The sequence below is a fragment of the Anarhichas minor genome, unplaced genomic scaffold, assembly GCF_050575085.1.
Source record: "Anarhichas minor isolate MPS153535 unplaced genomic scaffold, ASM5057508v1 ptg000136l, whole genome shotgun sequence".
Taxonomy (NCBI): domain Eukaryota; kingdom Metazoa; phylum Chordata; class Actinopteri; order Perciformes; family Anarhichadidae; genus Anarhichas; species Anarhichas minor.
Window position 1 is genome coordinate 4763506 of NW_027466582.1, and position 23944 is coordinate 4787449.

The 23944-nt window shown below is 40.6% G+C and overlaps 4 protein-coding genes and 1 pseudogene across 4 annotated transcripts; all 5 read right to left on the reverse strand.

Moving 5' to 3' along the window:
* Window positions 1-10786: 10786 nt before the first annotated feature.
* Window positions 10787-11815, reverse strand: LOC142941881 (leukotriene B4 receptor 1-like). Its single transcript, XM_076084007.1, has one exon. It carries the CDS (start codon window positions 11813-11815, stop codon window positions 10787-10789), a length of 1029 nt encoding a protein of 342 aa, XP_075940122.1.
* A 2195-nt stretch (window positions 11816-14010) lies between these two features.
* LOC142941882 (leukotriene B4 receptor 1-like) lies at window positions 14011-14919 on the reverse strand. The gene has a single exon (XM_076084008.1). The coding sequence runs from the start codon at window positions 14908-14910 to the stop codon at window positions 14011-14013; it is 900 nt and encodes a 299-aa protein (XP_075940123.1). The 5' UTR covers window positions 14911-14919.
* Window positions 14920-17109: 2190 nt separating this feature from the next.
* On the reverse strand, window positions 17110-18018 carry LOC142941883 (leukotriene B4 receptor 1-like). Its single transcript, XM_076084010.1, has one exon. It carries the CDS (start codon window positions 18007-18009, stop codon window positions 17110-17112), a length of 900 nt encoding a protein of 299 aa, XP_075940125.1. The 5' UTR covers window positions 18010-18018.
* Window positions 18019-20193: 2175 nt separating this feature from the next.
* On the reverse strand, window positions 20194-21089 carry LOC142941884 (leukotriene B4 receptor 1-like; annotated as a pseudogene).
* Window positions 21090-22755: 1666 nt separating this feature from the next.
* On the reverse strand, window positions 22756-23758 carry LOC142941886 (leukotriene B4 receptor 1-like). The gene has a single exon (XM_076084013.1). The coding sequence runs from the start codon at window positions 23671-23673 to the stop codon at window positions 22756-22758; it is 918 nt and encodes a 305-aa protein (XP_075940128.1). The 5' UTR covers window positions 23674-23758.
* Between the last annotated feature and the right edge of the window lie 186 nt (window positions 23759-23944).

The window sequence follows — 23944 nt, forward strand, 5'->3', positions numbered from 1 at the left end:
CATATTAACCGCAGTTTGTTTCTCACATGTGTTACATGTGTGTCATTCGAGAGCTAAGCATTTAATTTTAAGAAAAGTATATTGAAAAAACACATTTTTCATCGTATCCTCAAATATTCTTCTAATTATCTGGACAAAAAAGGTTTTCTGTCTGCTGCACAACAACATGCTGTGATTCTATTTTCCATCCAAGAAGCTCTTTGGTCTTTTTGTTAAACACAATTAAAAAAATTATTAAAATTTTGTTTTAAAATATGAAAGATTAGATTGTAAAATCAATATATAATTTCTAGCAAAATCCAATTATCTTTACGTAAGCTACACTGACCAATTTTAACCGATAATATCATGATATCCACCCATCAATCGATCTGCAACATCCAACGAAAAAGGTGTGTGTGTGTGTGTGTGTGTGTGTGTGTGTGTGTGTGGAGCTCTACATTCTAAGCCCGCCCACTTTTTAGCAGCCCAATGAAATGCAAATAATCTTACGCTCTAATTTACATGAAACAGAAGTTACAGAGACGTTGAAGTCTCAGTGAAACAGAAGTTTGAGCGTCTTAAGCTTAAAACCTGACTATAATTCAAGCGAGGACATATGTACCGATACCATCCTGATACCGTGTTTGGAAGTTGAAGTTGCAACTCAGAATTTCTTTTCTTTATTGTGATTCATTCAATATTTTTTGTTTCTTTTTAAAAATCACTGGGTGTATATTGTTTTTAAGAAAGGCACAGACTGGAGCTAATGTCATGTGTGTTGACAGGCTCTGCATTTTCTCATGCTAGCCGTGTCATTTGTGTGTGTGTGTGTGTGTGTGTGTGTGTGTGTGTGTGTGTGTGTGTGTGTGTGTGTGTGTGTGTGTGTGTGCTTCCATTTGTGTGTGACTGAACGATTCCAAAATACGTTTCTTACATCCAAATCTGCACCGTAATGCGACATGGCCAAAGGACCATCAACAGCTTTCAGTGATCATTTGAACTTCATCATTTGAACTCATTTCCACATTCCTGGACTGTGTTTCTCGAAAAGTATGGACTGAATTCTTTGCTGTTGCCTCATGAATAATTGCTGTGTTTATAATCAGAGCCTTTCCTGTTTGGAGCGGAGAGGAAAAAACACTTAAAGGTCGATTGCTGTCAGAGAGAAGTGTGTCCGTGTGTGGTGGGTAAGAATTCGCAAGAATTACACCGGAGGGAATATCTTTCAGCAAATATATTTTCGCAGATGACTTCGCCGTGTAGCCTGTACATGCTGAGTTGGAATAATACCTTCACGTTTTGTTCCAACAGCTGATTTATATGCATTGATCCATCCTGTTGTTTTTACCCTTACATTAAGTATCAATGAGTAACTACATCATCACACCTTTGTCAAGCTGCAGAACAATGAAAGCAACGAACAGCACATTAGCTTAGTGAGAGTTCGGGTCACTCTGCATATCAACGTTTAAAAATCGAATCAATCAAGATTTCCTGCCAGCTGGCTGATGCTGTTTTTGTGAAAGCCAATCATAGGAATGTGCAAAAGACTTGTGTGTGAAAAGCCAGATTAAGATCAACAGCTGCACGTTATTTCACTTCATTATTATTTTTTCCTAAAAATAGTCGGCCAGCTTCAGTTCAAGTATCTGCATCAGCAGTGTGAAGGACACGGTTTGTTCTCTCTGTCGCTGTTTTTCTTTCTCCTTTCATTCTTTCTCATTCCTCTTTTCCACCAAGATTGATACTGCAGTTAGCATTTTCCTTTACGGCCGTACTTGTATTTATACACTTCAATCAATCCCTTTATTTGCCCCCGGAGGGCAATTGGTAGTGAAACAAAGCACATCATCACATGATATAGAAATGGGTAAAATGAAGACACAAATGGTTTTACACAAGTTAAAACAGTGAGAAAAAAAACGAGAATAAAACATATTTAGAATTTGGATCTTGAATGGAGTTTTTTTGAAGCCAGGTTTCTTTCCAAATGTGGCACTAATTTCGACAGAATTTTCACAATCTGCAAAAGACAATGAATGCAAATGTATGTGCTTTCTTCAGCCTCTAGATGTTTGACAATCAGAAACTACAGCGATCGAGAGAACGAGGAGAGAACACACGGAGGTCAAACAAGGACAGAGACATTGCAAATCAAATGATGAGGTGACATTTTCTTTGGCTGCAACTCCAGCTGTTTGTGTGTTGTGAAACATGGCTACAAAGCGAACCATCTTTTCCATACAGATGGATCCACAAAGACAAAGGCGATTAAAATCATACAGTGGATGATTTATCCATGTGTCATTATGTGTGCAGTTCCTTTGCCAAACTGTTTCTCACCATTTCACATGACTGAGTGAAATTTTCTGCTTCACTCCCAAAATAGGGAACCCACTACTTAAACAAGCTGTCAAAGCGCATAGCATGACGTAGCACACAGCGGCTAATCAACCACACAAAGACAGAAGTAGAAAAGAGAATGACTAAGTCTGAGCAGTTCGTATTTCAAGCCAGGTAGGTTGCATTGAAATAACTTTATTTATGTTTTGCAAGTACATTTGACCACGCAGACTGTATCTGCCAACAGTCAGACTCTGTTCAATCAGCTGAGCGCTGGTAAACACATCTCATAGTTACCATTAGACGTGCCAGTACTTCATCCAAACCAGCATTTTTAATAGATGCATAAAAGAGACATGTGGTAGTGGTTTAAACATTTTAATTAAATCTGAGCTGCAAAGTTTCCACAGAAGTTGGAAATTGTCTGCTATCAACTTCTCGTATTTCTTTTGTTTGAGGTCAAACAGAAGCAGCATGCTCTGGAAATTTGAATAGTCGTGTGGATCTTCTGCTAAATCACTTCCTTATCTGAACGCTTCACCGATTAGAGGGCGTTGTGTCTGCGGCGAGATTACCATGCAAGCAAAAGTGCCCTTAAATTACACTGATGCAGGCTAGAAGTGTCACTGTGGTTTTCAAGCTACTAAATCCTCATAATCATGCTAAGAACACGTGTTATGCAAAAGCGCACCCTGAGGTAAAATGCAGTTTAGCAAAAGTCTGTCTCAAGTACACTTCCAAGAAAATATATTGGCCCCTGCCTTCGAATCAAGCCGTAACAAAAGGTAACCGGTCCCAGATTAGTTTCTGAGGAAAGCTCCTTACAGACTTTTGTTTTTCCTCAGAATTCTAAATGTACTGCATATGCTATCAATATAATGCGCTGATTTTACTTTCCAAGATGTTGCAATTACACCAAGACTGTAACTCCCCAGCTGATGAATTGTAGCTACTGACGAATGTGGATCCAATTAACTTCTCTTTTTAAGCAGGGCAGGAGTAAGTAAATGGCGCGTGACTCCAGTCCTCATTTATCACAGTGACGAAAGCTTACTCAACTTTTTCACCTTTTGGCAGACATGTAGAGAGACATTATTTGGCAACGGGGATGTGATTTTCAACAAATTATTCTAAAACTATGAGCAGGAATAGACTGCTATAACAGCCTGTTTTTTGATGCAGGGATTTGCTCTAATTTAGCCACAAGAGCATTAGTGAGGTCGGACACTGATACCGGGCGATAAGGCCTGGCTCGCACACGGCGTTCCAGTTCATCCCAAAGGTGTTGGAGGAGGTTGATTCCAGAGCTCTGTGCAGGCCAGCCAAGTTCTTCCACAACAATCATCTCTGAATGGACCTGGCCTAATGCAGGACAGGGCCTGTCACAATAAACTGTCGCGCATATAGATCAATTCCTCTGAAGCTGGAAGGAAGTCAGAGGCTTATTCAAAGACATTTTCTTGCTCACACCAGACCTAAACCTGCTTTTTGTCTGAGTGAGGACTGGCCTTTCTTGCCACGCATCGGTTTCTAGGTTTATCTAAGGATTACATGTCTTCAGATCTGTTGTACTGCTGAACATATGGTGGTCAGATTTGTGATGCGTAACGCTGAGTGATTAAAAGAGAGTAAATAAAACAACAGCACAAACCATCGACGCTTATCATGGGAGTCTATAAACAGAAACTATGGACCACACAGACGATAGAAGCGCGCACTCACTCACACACACACACACTAACAAACATACCAACAGCAGTACGGACGTCCAAGTCTGACAAACACACGCCTCCACAGATGCACACATCTGTTTTGATTTGGAATAATAGAACAACAAAACCTCCTCCTGTTGGAGTGATAACACGATAGCAGTCAGCGCACACGTCAGCTTGTTTATCAGAACGTTGCTTATTAGAGCTCAAAGGGACACGGAGGCTTCGCAGATGTTCTCAGAATGAAATGTCATCGCATGATAGTTGATTTGACTTTAAGCCGCACTTGTGTGTGTGTGAAGACTTGAAAACTTAGAGGACGATGAGTTTAGATGTGTCTCATCCTGCTGATCAAAATCAAACTAAAGGCCAGTGTAAAAAAAAAGGCAGCTGTAATTGCGGCGCAATGATAATAAGCAATGTTTATTGAACTTTTACAGATAGAGTCTTGCATTATTTCTCATAAATGGACACTTGATCCTGTTGATAAGGTTTTTGACCTATCTGAGCACTCTTATCATCACAGTTTCCAGCAACAGCTGTCGCTACACCAACTACCCAGCACCAACATAGTCAGACAAAAACGACTAACTGTTGAACGTTTAGCAGCTAAAGAGACAGACATTTCCTTCAGGAGGTAGTGGAGACCAAAAACAGAGCTCAAAGTACAGTGAATATTGAACTGGAATTGAGTATTAGGGTTGAGCCATATCTGCTGCAACGCAAGTAACTAAATGTTTGCTAACATGTTCGCTACGTCAGATGTATGAGATGATTTCAGCGTTTCAGTATCAGGTTTTGCAGGTTTAGGAAAAACTGTTTTGTTGTAATAAATGTGCAAATCATCAGTGTCTGAAAGTTATTGAAAACTATATTAAGTAACCTATTAAAAAATATAATTTCCTAGGCATTAGCATTTCTCATACTTTCCAAAAATAATAATTAAACCTCCTTCTCACCCTGAATATTGGTAAAATCAACTCATGTCCAAACTTTTATACACGTAACATCTGAAACCCATTTGTTACGTAGTGGGAAGGATTCACAGCGTCTACATCTGCTGTTAGCTAACTACACTGGCCAGGAAAGTATACACCTATTTCTGCAGAACAGCCATTCCCTTGGCCTGCAATATAAATCCTTCTCTGAGGCTGCGGAGAGACGGAAAACACAGCGAGCTCAAATTGCCCATAACAGCGATGTTCTCCATTAATTTCAGACCTGTGGGGGATTTGTTTATGTCTCTCTTAAAAGATGTCCATGCAGGCATCTATAAGCAGCTGTGGGAAATTCCCTGTTGTACGTTACTGACGAGCTCAAGCTGAATATTTAGAATTATGTTTAAGAAAACATCACATCTCATTCTAATGAAAACAAGAGTTTCTGGAAATCTACAGTACACTGTCCTGTTGTCTGTATTATTTCAGGCTGAAGCCAATGATTTAAATGATCAACACAGACTTTGTTTGAGTCACGGTGACACCCAGCGCAATCTCTTCCCCTTTTTTAACAGAAGCAGGTATTGACCATCCGTTGTCTGTGTGTGACAATTCATGGGAATAGCATGAGCTGTCTGTTTGCATGTTATTTGCTTGCAGTGTGGTGTCTTTGTGCATTTGCATTTAGAGCATTTGCATTCACCATTACTTCACTCGCATGCATCAGCACCTGCGTGAGGCCACCGTCTGCTGCACTCATGAGCGCTTCAACACGTGTGCGCATTATGTCCAGTGGTGGAATGTAGCTTGGGTATATTTACTCAAGTGCTGCACTTAAGAGTCCCTGTGAAATGGAAGTTAGAGCATCTTTAGCTTCTGTATTGCCACGTATTCCCGAGTGAAACTGAAGATTTGAGCGGTGTACAGTTACGACAGGGATTGCAAATCTAATCCTTCACATTTGATTGGTCCGCTCCCTTATCCCTAAAAGTTGCTGATTGACATAATATCGTTAAATAGGTGCATAATATGACTGGAGATGTGATCTAAAAGGTTAAATTTGCACTTTTCATTTAATCTTGTCTTTAAGTATAAATTCAACTTGTACTTTCCTTGAGTATTTCTGTTTTATGCAACTTCATACATCTCAGAGGAAAATATTGTGCTTTTTTACTCCACTACATTAACAGCTTTAGTTGCTACTCATGAAAAGTTGACTTTTTAGAGATATGTTGTTCTCGAGACATATCCTGCGTTCCCTGGAAAGTAAACGAAGAAGAAGCCACACATCCTCCGTTGATCCCTTCAGGCCTTTTTAGAAGCTGTCAGAGCAATAGTATTGTTGTTTAACGCTGATATGCAGCAATGTTGTAATTGTGTTTGGTGTATTCTGGTACGCCCTTAATGCTGTTGCATGATTGTAGCTTTTAGTGCATGCACTTTAAAACCTGTCTGTCTTTATGACTCTTAAGCAAATCACTTGGAAGTCTCCGTCTATATAAAAGAACTCTGGAGATATCAGAGCATCCAAAGGCCACGTTAAAAAATACATTACAACACCCCAACTCAGCAGGTCACCGAGTCTGAATATTCTAGTTAGACTGGTTCTGTGGGGGAACTTTCTACTTAGCTGCAAAATCCCACTTAAACTAGGAATTACAGTTGGACAGGAACCAGTAAAGCTCTATTATAAGAGAGCCAAGATAAACCAGCTCCTCTTCTCCTCCCTGCTTTTTCAGCACTCTCTCTAGCACCTGGCTTCCCTGTGGATACTGCCAGCTGGAAGAAACCTGGAGAGAGAGAGAGAGAGAGAGAGTAGGCAGAGAAAGAAAGAAAGAAAGCCGTCTTTTAATAAAACTCAATCGAAAAAGAAAGGGCAAGACGGGACAGGTCAGATTAGTAACTGGAGGATGAGGAGAGGGGAAAACGAGGGCAAATCTTAGATGCGTGAGAAAAGAGGAATGAGCAGGGAACAGTGAGTCATCTACCATCCCAGAGCAATAATGTAACTGTTATCCCTAGTCCTCCACAGACTTGACCCGACTTATTTAAAAGATTCTCACTATGTCAGCTTCTTTCCCATTGCTTGTTTCCCACATCTTTAGTTATTTAATTATCCAGGATAGTACATTTGTATTTTATTTAACTGACTAAATGTTGTATTGGTTGTAGGCCTTTAAATTAAACCACACGTTTTTTTTAAAGGCACACAGATAAGTCCAGTTTAGGAAGAATATTTTTTGTTGTTGTCTTACCAAGAGTTAAATGAGAAGATTGATACCACTCCCGTGTCTGTGTGGTAAATATGAAGTTACTCTGCAAGGAGGTGTTAGCTTAGCTTAGCATAAAGACAGGAAACAGGGGGAAAGGCTAGCCTGACTCTCTCAAGTTTAGAATCAGCACATTACTAAACTATTTCTTGACTAGGACCAGTAACTTCCTTGAGTCCTGACATCAATGCTAGCTTGCTGTTTCCATTATTTGTGCTAAGCTAAGCTAACCGTCTCCTGGCTCAAACTTCATATCTACCATACAAACATGAGATTGGTATCAATCTTCTCATCCAAACCACAAGTTTCCCAAAATGTAGAACTATTAATTAGACTGTTAAACAAAGCCAGGACTAATCTTTGCTCCATTGTAAACACTCTGATTAGATGGATGTAGCAGTGAGTTGGAATTCATCATGGTGCAATCTGAGTGACTGGAATCTAATTATAATTCAAACAGTAATTTAAAGTACTGGATGTGATTTATAGGCATATCCATAATTACGCCATCATTTATATTTGATGACTACATGACCAAACTGCATCTCTTCACCATGCTGCATGTAGTGCATTGACAGAGAAATAATTATTTTTGTAAAATGTACAAATAATCACAATGCTACACAAGCGTGTCAGCATGCACATACACTTAAAACTGATTCTGTCTCAGATGATTTCTTCCTTTGTCTGCCGAGGGTCAAGATAGCCCCCCTCTTATGACCTCAAGTGTGTGTTACAGATGATGAAAATTGTAAGCCAGCATCTTGGCAGCAGTACATACACAGAATTTCGAGGGGAAGTCATCCTTGCCTGGGAAAGGGACGCTTTCTTTGTTGAGAAGTGGCCAGAGAATACCCTGCCTGGCCCCAAAGGAGCAGCTGGGGGAAATACTGAGTCACAAACTGCACATTCACAAAGCCTCTCCCGCAGCAGTCCTGACCCTTTGGTTGGACTGTTTTTTTGTTTTGTTTTTGTATTAACAGTGGTGTCTAGACAGAGATCAGCACAAAAAGGCTTGTGAGTCGACCCGGCCTGCTGTCCACACAGCCTGAGGAGAGAACCTAAATGGAGGCGTTTCCTCAGCCTCCGAGGGCACGACCGGCAGAGTTCAAGCCCCTCTTCTCAGCCACACACACACACACACACACACACACACACACACACACACACACACACACACACACACACACACACACACACACACACACACACACACACACACAGGGGGAGACCCCCCTGGACCTCCTGGTTCACCAAACATATCAAAGTGTCAGTTCCAGTCCCGCCGGAAATTAATGAAAAGAAAGCACAAAAGGTGAAGGCTGGAGAGAGTGTAAGGGAAAGCAGAACAAAAAGATGCAGTGATGGATGAAGCCAACTATCAGGAGACACATCAGTGGAAAAACAAAGAGCTTTATTGTACATTATTTGTATGGAAAATTAAGTGAAACATTGAACAATAACAGAAATTCTCTGGAAGTTATCTTTGGAAACATACTGCTCCTGTGCGGGGGGGGGGGGCACTGTTCATATAACATTAAGGATCAACAGAATATGAGCACACAGTCAGACGAAGAGTGGATAACAAACAAACTCTTTTACCTCACTACAATTATTTGACAGCTGTTATTGACATACAAAACAAATGACGGGCTTATAAAAATGTTCCTACTTTAAGTGCATTTTGCTGATAATACGTCTGCTCTACTAATTCCAATAATTATGTAGCTTTCTTGCAGAGAGTTTGAAAGATTGATACCACTTTCATGCCTGTGCGATATGCCGGTTAGCTTAGCTTAGCATGAAGACAGGAGGAAATAGCTAGCAAAGAGAATAGAATCTGTCTACCAGCACTAATTAACATGTTGGATCTTGTTCGTACCTGTAACTTCATAGAATCTCCGTTGGTTGCCTGCAAGTTGTCCCGACCAAGAAATAGTCCGACATAACCCCCAATAAAATACTGGTTTGTATTTCTACAGTTTAAACAAACGAGATACTACGTGTTTATAAGTACGTTTTTAACTAGCCTAACTAGCTGCAACCCCCTGTTTCCAGTCTTTGTGCTAAGCTAAGTTAGCCGGCTGATTGTTGTACCTTCACATTTACCGTACAATTATTTTCCTTTACATAACATTTTCAAAGCAGAACTTTTACTTGGAGTATTGTTACAGTGCGGTATTATTGCTGATAATACAACTTTTGGCCATGAAAGTACAAAAGCACATTTTTCATTAAGCAATAAGATATACATCATATCTTTCTTTTTAAATACTGGTAATGTATTGTAATATGTATCTTTAAAATGACATGTTACAATGCATCAACACAGATTGTTGGAGACAAAATATATAATATACAAACAAAAGCAATTGTAGAAGAGCTGAAATAGTCTGCCTGAAAATGTGTTTGGATTCTAATGGTCCAAGACAAAAGAAAGAAGAATAAATCAATGACTAAATGAGGTTTTACAGCACACTCTCCCTCTCCTTACTTAGCTTTCCTCTAATCTGTCTCTATGTCTGTCTGTTGCTAAACATTGGAGACTGCGGTGGAAAATATTCCTAAACCCGCTTTGCGTGAGTCTTTTACTGCTGAAATAAATAATACCGAAAACCAGAGGTTGTCTTTTAAGTATTTATTCTTTGCGCAGAGAAGGTTCAATCATCACAACAGAATGCGTACAGTCTCAGTGAAGAACCAAGATTATACAGAATGAGCAAAGGTGGGGGCCGATGGCCAATGTTACAGACATTTTGGTCTCAGACTGATAGAAACAACAATGAAAAACAAAAGGCCAGCAACCAAAACAAGCGGCCCAAAGGCCTTGGCGGTGGAACATTCTCATACAACACAGTTAGTTATCTTTGTGAAAAGGAGAATTCTTCTTTTGCACAACAGAGACACGGTGAAGTTCAACAAAGTTCAGAGCAAAATTACTTATGCATGAATACAATATACTGAGTAGAAATATATACTAAGTAAGTAGAAATATATACTACGTAAAAAAATTACCATTACAAGACAAAATCCACATCCAGCAAGACGAATTCCTCTCGCTGGATGTGCTCCAACACAAACATTTAGCCTTTTTATTAACTGTTGTTTCATCCGACTGGAAATCTCCCTGAAAAGCTAAGATGCTCAGAGAGATAATGCTATTATCAGTGAAACAATGACATTATTTCATAGTGCTAGATAACGCTTGTGGACAGTCTTACAACACAAACAGCCACACACACACAAAAAAAAAGTGTATGATGAAGTAGAAGAAAAATATGTCTCGTGATTATGACCAAAATTAGCAAAAAAAATCTATTTACTTTAACTCTGCCAGATTTATTTGAACAAAACATCTATTTTACAGCTCTGTCTGAGGACCAGTTGCAGTCAGCGCACAGTTGATTTGAGGGAAGGGATTGGTTAACCTCAAAATGCATCATTAAACCACAAATCATCTGCAGTTCTCTGTGACAAATGTGAGATCCACATCCTCAAACTGTTTATCAGCATGAGATCTTGTGAATACAAAATAAAAGACTCATGTTTCTCTTATCTTCAAGAAGTCACTGACATCACTGGTATTTGGTGGTTTTTCAATGATAATATGATGAGACTTCCTAGAACGGCGAGCTTCCGCATTAACAACATTATCTACATGTATGTGTTCCCTTTTTTGGCACACAGTGCACATGTTTCGAGAAGCAAATGCATAAAGAATTGGATTAATGAAGCTATTTACAAATACCAATGCTCCAACAATCTTCCAGCTGTTCATGCAAGACTTCAACAGGCTGTCATTGTTGAGTGAAATAGCTGCCACACCAACCATATTTGTGATATGATATGGCATCCATAGGACAAAAAAGGTCACGATGATACTTGTGACCAGCCGGGTCGTCTGTGGGTTGTTGAACAAAGCTGCCTGGTTCACTTTCCTGTGGAGGCTGATGTATGAAAATACCAGGACAGTTATTGAAACAATTCCCGGCAGAGTCTCTGACAGCAGCACGGCCACCTGCTGGGCCGAAGATGAGAAGTGAGAATCGCAGGTTGTCCATTTCTGGTACAAGATCTGCTGTCGAACCACTAAAGATGGGATGGACAGGATCATCGCAATCAGCCAGAGCAGACCCAGCATCCTCTTCTTTCCTACCTGATCGAAGCATTTCTGCAGTTGCACCACCTGTAGGTAGCGCTGGACACTCAGCGCCGTCACAGTCAGCAGGCTGCCATAAAGGCAGCAGTAATCGAGATACACCAGGAGCTTACAGGTCACCAGGCCGAGGGTCCAGCTGTACAGTAAAGTGTAAATCCACATGGGCAGGGTGAGCAGGCAGAGCAGATCTGATATGGCCAAATTCAGCATCAAACTCTGGCTCAGACTGGACAGGTGCTGCCAGTTTGGTCTGAGGATGATCACAGCGATGTTTCCAGGAACTCCCAGCAGGAAGCAGAGGGACAGCACCAATGCAGGGATCAGACTGGTGTAGACCCAGGAGGCATTAAGTGGATGTCCAGGAGAGCAGGAGATATTAGACGGGACAACAGAGGAGTTGAGTTCGTCCATGCTGCAAACTTGCTGGCAGAAAACCCAAATACTGTGCACTGAGCAAGTGATGAAAGAAACTGTGGCAGTCTGTCACAGGAACAAGATGTTGTCCTTTGATGTGTTCAAAGAGGAATGAACAACAAACTAACTGATAGATGCAAATGAACTAAAATCGTACCCGGATATCACAAGTTCCATCATGGCTGTGTGGTTTTGCACGTGGTGTCATTTTCTGATGCATTTTCACATATTCTGTTTCCTGCAAAGAGAGCTTTCATACTATTTCCAACTAAAAGCATTTCCCACACAATATTCTCAAACGGTAATGAATTTAAAACAACATATGCGTTCTGCCTACATGCTACATATCCACTTTTGGAAATATTGTTTATCATGATATATGCGATTGAAAAATATTTAAATGAAACCTTGCATGTTTCGACAAAGTAATCTCCCCAGAAAGTCCATTAATAAGTAGCTGTTTAGTATCTGTACTAGAGCCTTCAGTCACATCATATGATCCGTCATGGAATTATATTCAAATTTCTGTTTTGGGGGGGGCACTTAAAGGATTTTGTGTCTATTTTGGCTTTAAATTTGAGAGTCAGTTCACTTTTGACCTTGGAAAAAGCAGCTGACAGAAGACTTCGTTTGACATTTGAGAAGCTCTAAAAGTCCTCAGAAAATAACAAGTAACAACGAGGCAAACTCCATCTACTGATGAATATCATGTGATACGATCGACAGCTCTAAGAATGCTGTTCCCAAGGCCAACGATGGACTTTGAATCTCAACTTGTGTCGTTTGTTTGCAATAGAAACCTTCAGGTGATTTACTGTAATTAATCCTGCTCTCCACAAACACCATCTGTCAGTATGAAAACAGTAATACAGTAATTGAGCCTTTGATTGACGTGTGTGTGCATGTTTCATTTACTAGTTGATCTTTTGACTCTTTGCCTGATTCATTCAAATCAGTATTTTTACATATCTAGCTCAGGAGCAATCAGCACACAAGTGATTATTTTCTCAAGAATATCTTTGTTTTTATTTTTGAACAAGTCAGCAAAATATACACACAAGAAATTTGCAGAGTGCACAACAGATATGTTAAATTAACAGAGCAAATCTACGATATAGGAGCGTATCGCACAATCAAGCCCCACTCATCCCTCACCTCCTCTAGCCCCATCCTCAGGCCGGAATTACATAGAATAAAAGGGTACTTCATCCCAGGAGTGACACAGGAAAAAGGTTAGAAGTCGGGATTTATATTTAGAAAAGAGAGAAAATGAAACTCAGTAAACAAATTAATAAAAAAGGATGATGGGGGAGGGTTCAGACATTGCCAACATATACAGATTGTATCACTGATAATCTACAGAATGACAAGAGACAAAAAAGAGTGAAAAAACAAGTCTTTAGTTTGTTTAAAGAATCTTAAAGTATTTCAGGAAAGGTCCCCACTCCTTTTGGAATTCATCATTTGAGTTACAAACTGTTTTATAAGTACAGCACACTCTCGCTCTCCTTACTTATCCTTCCTCCAATCTGTCTCTATGTCTGTCTGTTGCTAAACATTGGAGACAAATGCTCATTCCTCTCGCTGGATGTGCTCCAAAACAAACATTTAGTCTTTTTATTAACTGTTGTTTCATCCGACTGGAAATCTCCCTGAAAAGCTAAGATGCTCAGAGAGATAATGCTATTATCAGTGAAACAATGACATTATTTCATAGTGCTAGATAACGCTTGTGGACAGTCTTACAACACAAACAGCCACGTAAACGCACACAAAAAAAAGTGTATGATGAAGTAGAAGAAAAATATGTCTGGTGATTATGACCAAAATTAGCAAAAGAAAATCTATTTACTTTAACTCTGCCAGATTTATTTGAACAAAACATCTATTTTACAGCTCTGTCTGAGGACCAGTTGCAGTCAGCGCACAGTTGATTTGAGGGAAGGGATTGGTTAACCTCAAAATGCATCATTAAACCACAAATCATCTGCAGTTCTCTGTGACAAATGTGAGATCCACATCCTCAAACTGTTTATCAGCATGAGATCTTGTGAATACAAAATAAAAGACTCTCTCATGTTTCTCTTATCATCATCAAGTCACTGGCATCACTGGTATTTGGTGGTTTTTCAATGATACTATGATGAGACTTCCTGGAACGGCGAGCTTCCGCATTAACAACAGTATCCATGTTAATTTTTTTGGCACACAGTGCACATGTTTCTAGAAGCAAATGCATAAAGGAGTGGATTTAGGAAGCCATTTGCAAATACCAATGCTCTACTAATGCCCCTGCTGAGTATGCAAGACTTCAACAGGCTGTCATTGCTGAGTGAAATAGCTGCCACACTCACCATATTTGTGATCTGATATGGCATACTTAGGACAAAAAAGGTCACGATGATACGTGTGACCAGCCGTGTCGTCTGTGGGTTGTTGAACAAAGCTGCCTGGTTCACTTTCCTGTGGAGGCTGATGTATGAAAATACCAGGACAGTTATTGAAACAATTCCCGTCAGAATCTCTGACAGCAGCACGGCCACCTGCTGGGCCGAAGAAGAGAAGTCAGATTTGCAGGTTGTCCGGTGCTGGTACAAGGTCAGCTGTCGAACCACTAAAGACGGGATGGACAGGATCATCACAATCAGCCAGAGCAGACCCAGCATCCTCTTCTTTCCTACCTGATGGAAGCATTTCTGCGGATGCACCACCTGTAGGTAGCGCTGGACACTCAGCGCCGTCACAGTCAGCAGGCTGCTATAAATGCAGCAGTAAACGAGATACGAGAGGAGCTTACAGGTCACCAGGCCGAGGGTCCAGCTGGACAGCAAATTGTAAATCCACAGGGGCAGGGTGAGCAGACCGAGCAGATCTGATATGGCCAAATTCAGCATCAAACTCTGGCTCAGACTGGACAGGTGCTGCCAGTTTGGTCTGAGGATGATCACAGCAATGTTTCCAGGAACTCCCAGCAGGAAGCAGAGGGACATCACCAACGCAGGGATCAGACCGTTGGAGTTCAAGGAGGCAGGAGGTGGAGTTCCAGGAGAGGGCATATTAGACGGGACAACAGAGGAGTTGAGTTCGTCCATGCTGCAAACTTGCTGGCAGAAAACCCAAATACTGTGCACTGAGCAGGTGATGAAGAAAACTGTGGCAGTCTGTCACAGGAACAAGATGTTGTCCTTTGATGTGTTCAAAGAGGAATGACTTATAAATAAACTTGATGCAAATTAACTAAAATCGTACCCGGATATATCAAGTTCCATCATGGCTGTGTGGTTTTGCACGTGGTGTCATTATCTGATGCATTTCAACATATTCTGTTTCCTGCAAAGAGAGCTTTCATACTATTTCCAAGTAAAAGCATTTCACACACAATATTCTCAAACAGTAATGAATTTAAAACAACATATGCGTTCTGCCTACATGCTACATATCCACTTTTGGAAATATTGTTTGTCATGATATATGCGATTGAAAAATATTTAAATGAAACCTTGCATGTTTCGACAAAGTAATCTCCCCACAAAGTCCATTCAGTAGCTGTTTAGTATCTGTACTAGAGCCTTCAGTCACATCATATGATCTGTCAAGGAATTGTATGTTATTCAAATATCTTTTTTTGGGGGGGGGGCACTTAAAGGATTTTGTGTCTATTTTGGCTTTAAATTTCAGAGTCAGAGTTCACTTTTGACCTTGGAAAAAGCAGCTGACAGAAGACTTCGTTTGACATTTGAGAAGCTCTAAAAGTCCTCAGAAAATAACAAGTAACAACGAGGCAAACTCCATCTACTGATGAATATCATGTGATACGATCGACAGCTCTAAGAATGCTGTTCCCAAGGCCAACGATGGACTTTGAATCTCAACTTGTGTCGTTTGTTTGCAATAGAAACCTTCAGGTGATTTACTGTAATTAATCCTGCTCTCCACAAACACCATCTGTCAGTATGAAAACAGTAATACAGTAATTGAGCCTTTGATTGACGTGTGTGTGCATGTTTCATTTACAAGTTGATCTTTTGACTCTTTGCCTGATTCATTCAAATCAGTATTTTTACATATCTAGCTGAGGAGCAATCAGCACACAAGTGATTATTTTTCTCAAGAATATCTTTATTTAATTTTTGAACAAGTCAGCAAAATATACACACAAGAAATTTGCAGAGTGCACAACAGATATGTTAAATTAACAGAGCAAATCTACGATATAGGAGCGTATCGCACAATCAAGCCCCACTCATCCCTCACCTCCTCTAGCCCCATCCTCAGGCCGGAATTACATAGAATAAAAGGGTACTTCGTCCCAGGAGTGACACAGGAAAAAGGTTAGAAGTCGGGATTTATATTTAGAAAAGAGAGAAAATGAAACTCAGTAAACAAATAAATAAAAAAGGATGATGGGGGAGGGTTCAGACATTGCCAACATATACAGATTGTATCACTGATAATCTACAGAATGACAAGAGACAAAAAAGAGTGAAAAAACAAGTCTTTAGTTTGTTTAATGGATCTGAAAGTATTTCAGGAAAGGTCCCCACACCTTTTGGAATTCATCATTTGAGTTACAAACTGTTTTATAAGTACAGCACACTCTCGCTCTCCTTACTTATCCTTCCTCCAATCTGTCTCTATGTCTGTCTGTTGCTAAACATTGGAGACAAATGGTCATTCCTCTCGCTGGATGTGCTCCAACACAAACATTTAGTCTTTTTATTAACTGTTGTTTCATCCGACTGGAAATCTCCCTGAAAAGCTAAGATGCTCAGAGAGATAATGCTATTATCAGTGAAACAATGACATTATTTCATAGTGCTAGATAACGCTTGTGGACAGTCTTACAACACAAACAGCCACGTAAACGCACACAAAAAAAAGTGTATGATGAAGTAGAAGAAAAATATGTCTGGTGATTATGACCAAAATTAGCAAAAGAAAATCTATTTACTTTAACTCTGCCAGATTTATTTGAACAAAACATCTATTTTACAGCTCTGTCTGAGGACCAGTTGCAGTCAGCGCACAGTTGATTTGAGGGAAGGGATTGGTTAACCTCAAAATGCATCATTAAACCACAAATCATCTGCAGTTCTCTGTGACAAATGTGAGATCCACATCCTCAAACTGTTTATCAGCATGAGATCTTGTGAATACAAAATAAAAGACTCTCTCATGTTTCTCTTATCATCATCAAGTCACTGGCATCACTGGTATTTGGTGGTTTTTCAATGATACTATGATGAGACTTCCTGGAACGGCGAGCTTCCGCATTAACAACAGTATCCATGTTAATTTTTTTGGCACACAGTGCACATGTTTCTAGAAGCAAATGCATAAAGGAGTGGATTTAGGAAGCCATTTGCAAATACCAATGCTCTACTAATGCCCCTGCTGAGCATGCAAGACTTCAACAGGCTGTCATTGCTGAGTGAAATAGCTGCCACACTCACCATATTTGTGATCTGATATGGCATACTTAGGACAAAAAAGGTCACGATGATACGTGTGACCAGCCGTGTCGTCTGTGGGTTGTTGAACAAAGCTGCCTGGTTCACTTTCCTGTGGAGGCTGATGTATGAAAATACCAGGACAGTTATTGAAACAATTCCCGTCAGAATCTCTGACAGCAGCACGGCCACCTGCTGGGCCGAAGAAGAGAAGTCAGATTTGCAGGTTGTCCGGTGCTGGTACAAGGTCAGCTGTCGAACCACTAAAGACGGGATGGACAGGATCATCACAATCAGCCAGAGCAGACCCAGCATCCTCTTCTTTCCTACCTGATGGAAGCATTTCTGCGGATGCACCACCTGTAGGTAGCGCTGGACACTCAGCGCCGTCACAGTCAGCAGGCTGCTATAAATGCAGCAGTAAACGAGATACGAGAGGAGCTTACAGGTCACCAGGCCGAGGGTCCAGCTGGACAGCAAATTGTAAATCCACAGGGGCAGGGTGAGCAGACCGAGCAGATCTGATATGGCCAAATTCAGCATCAAACTCTGGCTCAGACTGGACAGGTGCTGCCAGTTTGGTCTGAGGATGATCACAGCAATGTTTCCAGGAACTCCCAGCAGGAAGCAGAGGGACATCACCAACGCAGGGATCAGACCGTTGGAGTTCAAGGAGGCAGGAGGTGGAGTTCCAGGAGAGGGCATATTAGACGGGACAACAGAGGAGTTGAGTTCGTCCATGCTGCAAACTTGCTGGCAGAAAACCCAAATACTGTGCACTGAGCAGGTGATGAAGAAAACTGTGGCAGTCTGTCACAGGAACAAGATGTTGTCCTTTGATGTGTTCAAAGAGGAATGACTTATAAATAAACTTGATGCAAATTAACTAAAATCGTACCCGGATATATCAAGTTCCATCATGGCTGTGTGGTTTTGCACGTGGTGTCATTATCTGATGCATTTCAACATATTCTGTTTCCTGCAAAGAGAGCTTTCATACTATTTCCAAGTAAAAGCATTTCACACACAATATTCTCAAACAGTAATGAATTTAAAACAACATATGCGTTCTGCCTACATGCTACATATCCACTTTTGGAAATATTGTTTGTCATGATATATGCGATTGAAAAATATTTAAATGAAACCTTGCATGTTTCGACAAAGTAATCTCCCCACAAAGTCCATTCAGTAGCTGTTTAGTATCTGTACTAGAGCCTTCAGTCACATCATATGATCCGTCAAGGAATTGTAGATATTCAAATTTCTTTTTTGTTTTTGGGGGTGGGCACTTAAAGGATTTTCTGTCTTCTTTGGTTTTAAATTTGAGAGTCAGAGTTCACTTTTGACCTTGTAAAAAGCAGCTGACAGAAGACTTTGTTTGACATTTGAGAAGCTCTAAAAGTCCTCAGAAAATAACAAGTAACAACGAGGCAAACTCCATCTACTGATGAATATCATGTGATACGATCGACAGCTCTAAGAATGCTGTTCCCAAGGCCAACGATGGACTTTGAATCTCAACTTGTGTCGTTTGTTTGCAATAGAAACCTTCAGGTGATTTACTGTAATTAATCCTGCTCTCCACAAACACCATCTGTCAGTATGAAAACAGTAATACAGTAATTGAGCCTTTGATTGACGTGTGTGTGCATGTTTCATTTACAAGTTGATCTTTTGACTCTTTGCCTGATTCATTCAAATCAGTATTTTTACATATCTAGCTGAGGAGCAATCAGCACACAAGTGATTATTTTTCTCAAGAATATCTTTATTTAATTTTTGAACAAGTCAGCAAAATATACACACAAGAAATTTGCAGAGTGCACAACAGATATGTTAAATTAACAGAGCAAATCTACGATATAGGAGCGTATCGCACAATCAAGCCCCACTCATCCCTCACCTCCTCTAGCCCCATCCTCAGGCCGGAATTACATAGAATAAAAGGGTACTTCATCCCAGGAGTGACACAGGAAAAAGGTTAGAAGTCGGGATTTATATTTAGAAAAGAGAGAAAATGAAACTCAGTAAACAAATAAATAAAAAAGGATGATGGGGGAGGGTTCAGACATTGCCAACATATACAGATTGTATCACTGATAATCTACAGAATGACAAGAGACAAAAAAGAGTGAAAAAACAAGTCTTTAGTTTGTTTAATGGATCTGAAAGTATTTCAGGAAAGGTCCCCACTCCTTTTGGAATTCATCATTTGAGTTACAAACTGTTTTATAAGTACAGCACACTCTCGCTCTCCTTACTTATCCTTCCTCCAATCTGTCTCTATGTCTGTCTGTTGCTAAACATTGGAGACAAATGGTCATTCCTCTCGCTGGATGTGCTCCAACACAAACATTTAGTCTTTTTATTAACTGTTGTTTCATCCGACTGGAAATCTCCCTGAAAAGCTAAGATGCTCAGAGAGATAATGCTATTATCAGTGAAACAATGACATTATTTCATAGTGCTAGATAACGCTTGTGGACAGTCTTACAACACAAACAGCCACGTAAACGCACACAAAAAAAAGTGTATGATGAAGTAGAAGAAAAATATGTCTGGTGATTATGACCAAAATTAGCAAAAGAAAATCTATTTACTTTAACTCTGCCAGATTTATTTGAACAAAACATCTATTTTACAGCTCTGTCTGAGGACCAGTTGCAGTCAGCGCACAGTTGATTTGAGGGAAGGGATTGGTTAACCTCAAAATGCATCATTAAACCACAAATCATCTGCAGTTCTCTGTGACAAATGTGAGATCCACATCCTCAAACTGTTTATCAGCATGAGATCTTGTGAATACAAAATAAAAGACTCTCTCATGTTTCTCTTATCATCATCAAGTCACTGGCATCACTGGTATTTGGTGGTTTTTCAATGATACTATGATGAGACTTCCTGGAACGGCGAGCTTCCGCATTAACAACAGTATCCATGTTCATTTTTGTGGCACACAGTCCACATGTTTCTAGAAGCAAATGCATAAAGAATTGGATTCATGAAGCCATTTAGAAATACCAATGCTCCAACAATTCTCCAGCTGTTCATGCAAGACTTCAACAGGCTGTCATTGCTGAGTGAAATAGCTGCCACACCAACCATATTTGTGATATGATATGGCATACTTAGGACAATAAAGGTCACGATGATACTTGTGACCAGCCGGGTCGTCTGTGGGTTGTTGAACAAAGCTGCCTGGTTCACTTTCCTGTGGAGGCTGATGTATGAAAATACCAGGACAGTTATTGAAACAATTCCCGTCAGAATCTCTGACAGCAGCACGGCCACCTGCTGGGCTGAAGAAGAGAAGTGAGATTTGCAGATTGTCCGGTGCTGGTCCGAGGTCAGCTGTCGAACCACTAAAGACGGGATGGACAGGATCATCGCAATCAGCCAGAGCAGACCCAGCATCCTCTTCTTTCCTACCTGATGGAAGCATTTCTGCAGATGCACCACCTGTAGGTAGCGCTGGACACTCAGCGCTGTCACAGTCAGCAGGCTGCCATAAAGGCAGCAGTAAACGAGATACGAGAGGAGCTTACAGGTCACCAGGCCGAGGGTCCAACTGTACAGGAAAGTGTAAATCCACAGGGGCAGGGTGAGCAGGCAGAGCAGATCTGATATGGCCAAATTCAGCATCAAACTCTGGCTCAGACTGGACAGGTGCTGCCAGTTTGGTCTGAGGATGATCACAGCGATGTTTCCAGGAACTCCCAGCAGGAAGCAGAGGGACAGCACCAACGCAGGGATCAGACCGTTGGAGTTCCAGGAGACGACATATTAGACGGGACAACAGAGGAGTTGAGTTCGTCCATGCTGCAAACTTGCTGGCAGAAAACCCAAATACTGTGCACTGAGCAAGTGATGAAGAAAACTGTGGCAGTCTGTCACAGGAACAAGATGTTCTCCGTTGATGTGTTCAAAGAGGAATGAATTATAAATGAACTTGATGCAAATGAACTAAAATCGTACCCGGATATATCAAGTTCCATCATGGCTGTGTGGTTTTGCACATGGTGTCATGTTCTGATGCATTTCAACATATTCTGTTTCCTGCAAAGAGAGCTTTCATACTATTTCCGAGTAAAAGCATTTCACCCACAATATTCTCAAATGTTAATGGTTTTAAAACAACATATGCGTTCTGCCTACATGCTACATATCCACTTTTGGAAATATTGTTTATCTTGATATATGCGATTGAAAAATGTCTAAATGAAACCTTTCATGTTTCGACAAAGTAATCTCCCCACAAAGTCCATTAAGTAGCTGTTTAGTATCTGTACTAGAGCCTTCAGTCACATCATATGATCTGTCAAGGAATTGTATGTTATTCAAATATCTTTTTTTGGGGGGGGGGCACTTAAAGGATTTTGTGTCTATTTTGGCTTTAAATTTCAGAGTCAGAGTTCACTTTTGACCTTGGAAAAAGCAGCTGACAGAAGACTTCGTTTGACATTTGAGAAGCTCTAAAAGTCCTCAGAAAATAACAAGTAACAACGAGGCAAACTCCATCTACTGATGAATATCATGTGATACGATCGACAGCTCTAAGAATGCTGTTCCCAAGGCCAACGATGGACTTTGAATCTCAACTTGTGTCGTTTGTTTGCAATAGAAACCTTCAGGTGATTTACTGTAATTAATCCTGCTCTCCACAAACACCATCTGTCAGTATGAAAACAGTAATACAGTAATTGAGCCTTTGATTGATGTGTGTGTGCATGTTTCATTTACAAGTTGATCTTTTGACTCTTTGCCTGATTCATTCAAATCTGTATTTTTACATATCTAGCTGAGGAGCAATCAGCACACAAGTGATTATTTTCCTCAAGAATATCTTTGTTTTTATTTTTGAACAAGTCAGCAAAATATACACACAAGAAATTTGCAGAGTACACAACAGATATGTTAAATTAACAGAGCAAATCTACGATATAGGAGCGTATCGCACAATCAAGCCCCACTCATCCCTCACCTCCTCTAGCCCCATCCTCAGGCCGGAATTACATAGAATAAAAGGGTACTTCATCCCAGGAGTGACACAGGAAAAAGGTTAGAAGTCGGGATTTATATTTAGAAAAGAGAGAAAATGAAACTCAGTAAACAAATAAATAAAAAAGGGAGATGGGGGAGGGTTCAGACATTGCCAACATGTACAGATTGTATCACTGATAATCTACAGAAAGACAAGAGACAAAACAAGTGTGAAAAAATAAATTTTTAGTTTCTTGAAAGAATTGAAAAGAAAAGAACAGTTGATTTTCATTATTAAAACACAAATTATCTGCAGCTCTCTGTGACATATGTGAGAACCACACCCCTTAAACTGACTAATCACGCTTTTTTTTCAGCTGTACAAGAACAAAAATAATTTTTCTATTTTCATTATCGTCATCAAGTTTCCACACTCTTTATTGGTATTTTGTGGTTTTTCATCCATCATACTAAACATAGACTTGCGTCATGCGAGCCTCTGCATTAACAACAGTATCCATGTTCCCTTTTTTGGCACACAGTGCACATGTTACTAGAAGCAAATGCATAAAGGAGTGGATTAATGAAGCTATTTACAAATACCAATGCTCCAACAATGCGCCAGCTCTCCATGCAAGACTTCAACAGGCTGTCATTGTTAAGTAAAATAGCTGCCACACCAACCATATTTGTGATATGATATGGCATCCATAGGACAAAAAAAGTCACGATGATACTTGTGACCAGTCGGGTCGTCTGTGGGTTGTTGAAGAAAGCTGCCTGGTTCACTTTCCTGTGGAGGCTGATGTATGAAAATACCAGGACAGTTATTGAAACAATTCCCGGCAGAGTCTCTGACAGCAGCACGGCCACCTGCTGGGCCGAAGAAGAGAAGTGAAAATCGCAGGTTGTCCGGTGCTGGTCCAAGGTCACCTGTCGAACCACTAAAGATGGGATGGACAGGATCATCGTAATCAGCCAGAGCAGACCCAGCATCCTCTTCTTTCCTACCTGATCGAAGCATTTCTGCAGTTGCACCACCTGTAGGTAGCGCTGGACACTCAGCGCCGTCACAGTCAGCAGGCTGCCATAAAGGCAGCAGTAAACGAGATACGAGAGGAGCTTACAGGTCACCAGGCCGAGGGTCCAGCTGTACAGTGAAGTGTAAATCCACAGGGGCAGGGTGAGCAGGCAGAGCAGATCTGATATGGCCAAATTCAGCATCAAACTCTGGCTCACACTGGACAGGTGCTGCCAGTTTGGTCTGAGGATGATCACAGCGATGTTTCCAGGAACTCCCAGCAGGAAGCAGAGGGACATCACCAACGCAGGGATCAGACCGGTGGAGTTCCAGGAGGCAGGAGGTGGATGTCCAGGAGAGGACATATTAGACGGGACAACAGAGGAGTTGAGTTCGTCCATGCTGCAAACTTGCTGGCAGAAAACCCAAATACTGTGAACTGAGCAAGTGATTAAAGAAACTGTGGCAGTCTGTCACAGGAACAAGATGTTGTCCTTTGATGTGTTCAAAGAGGAATGAACAACAAACTAACTGATAGATGCAAATGAACTAAAATCTTACCCGGATATCACAAGTTTCATCATGGCTGTGTGGTTTTGCACGTGGTGTCATTATCTGATGCATTTCAACATATTCTGTTTCCTGCAAAGAGAGCTTTCATACTATTTCCAA

Bases quoted from the DNA above. Each gene is read 5' to 3' on its own strand.
- LOC142941882 (XM_076084008.1), bottom strand. From the start codon at position 14,910: ATGGACGAACTCAACTCCTCTGTTGTCCCGTCTAATATGCCCTCTCCT.
- LOC142941881 (XM_076084007.1), bottom strand. From the start codon at position 11,815: ATGGACGAACTCAACTCCTCTGTTGTCCCGTCTAATATCTCCTGCTCT.
- LOC142941883 (XM_076084010.1), bottom strand. From the start codon at position 18,009: ATGGACGAACTCAACTCCTCTGTTGTCCCGTCTAATATGCCCTCTCCT.
- LOC142941886 (XM_076084013.1), bottom strand. From the start codon at position 23,673: ATGGACGAACTCAACTCCTCTGTTGTCCCGTCTAATATGTCCTCTCCT.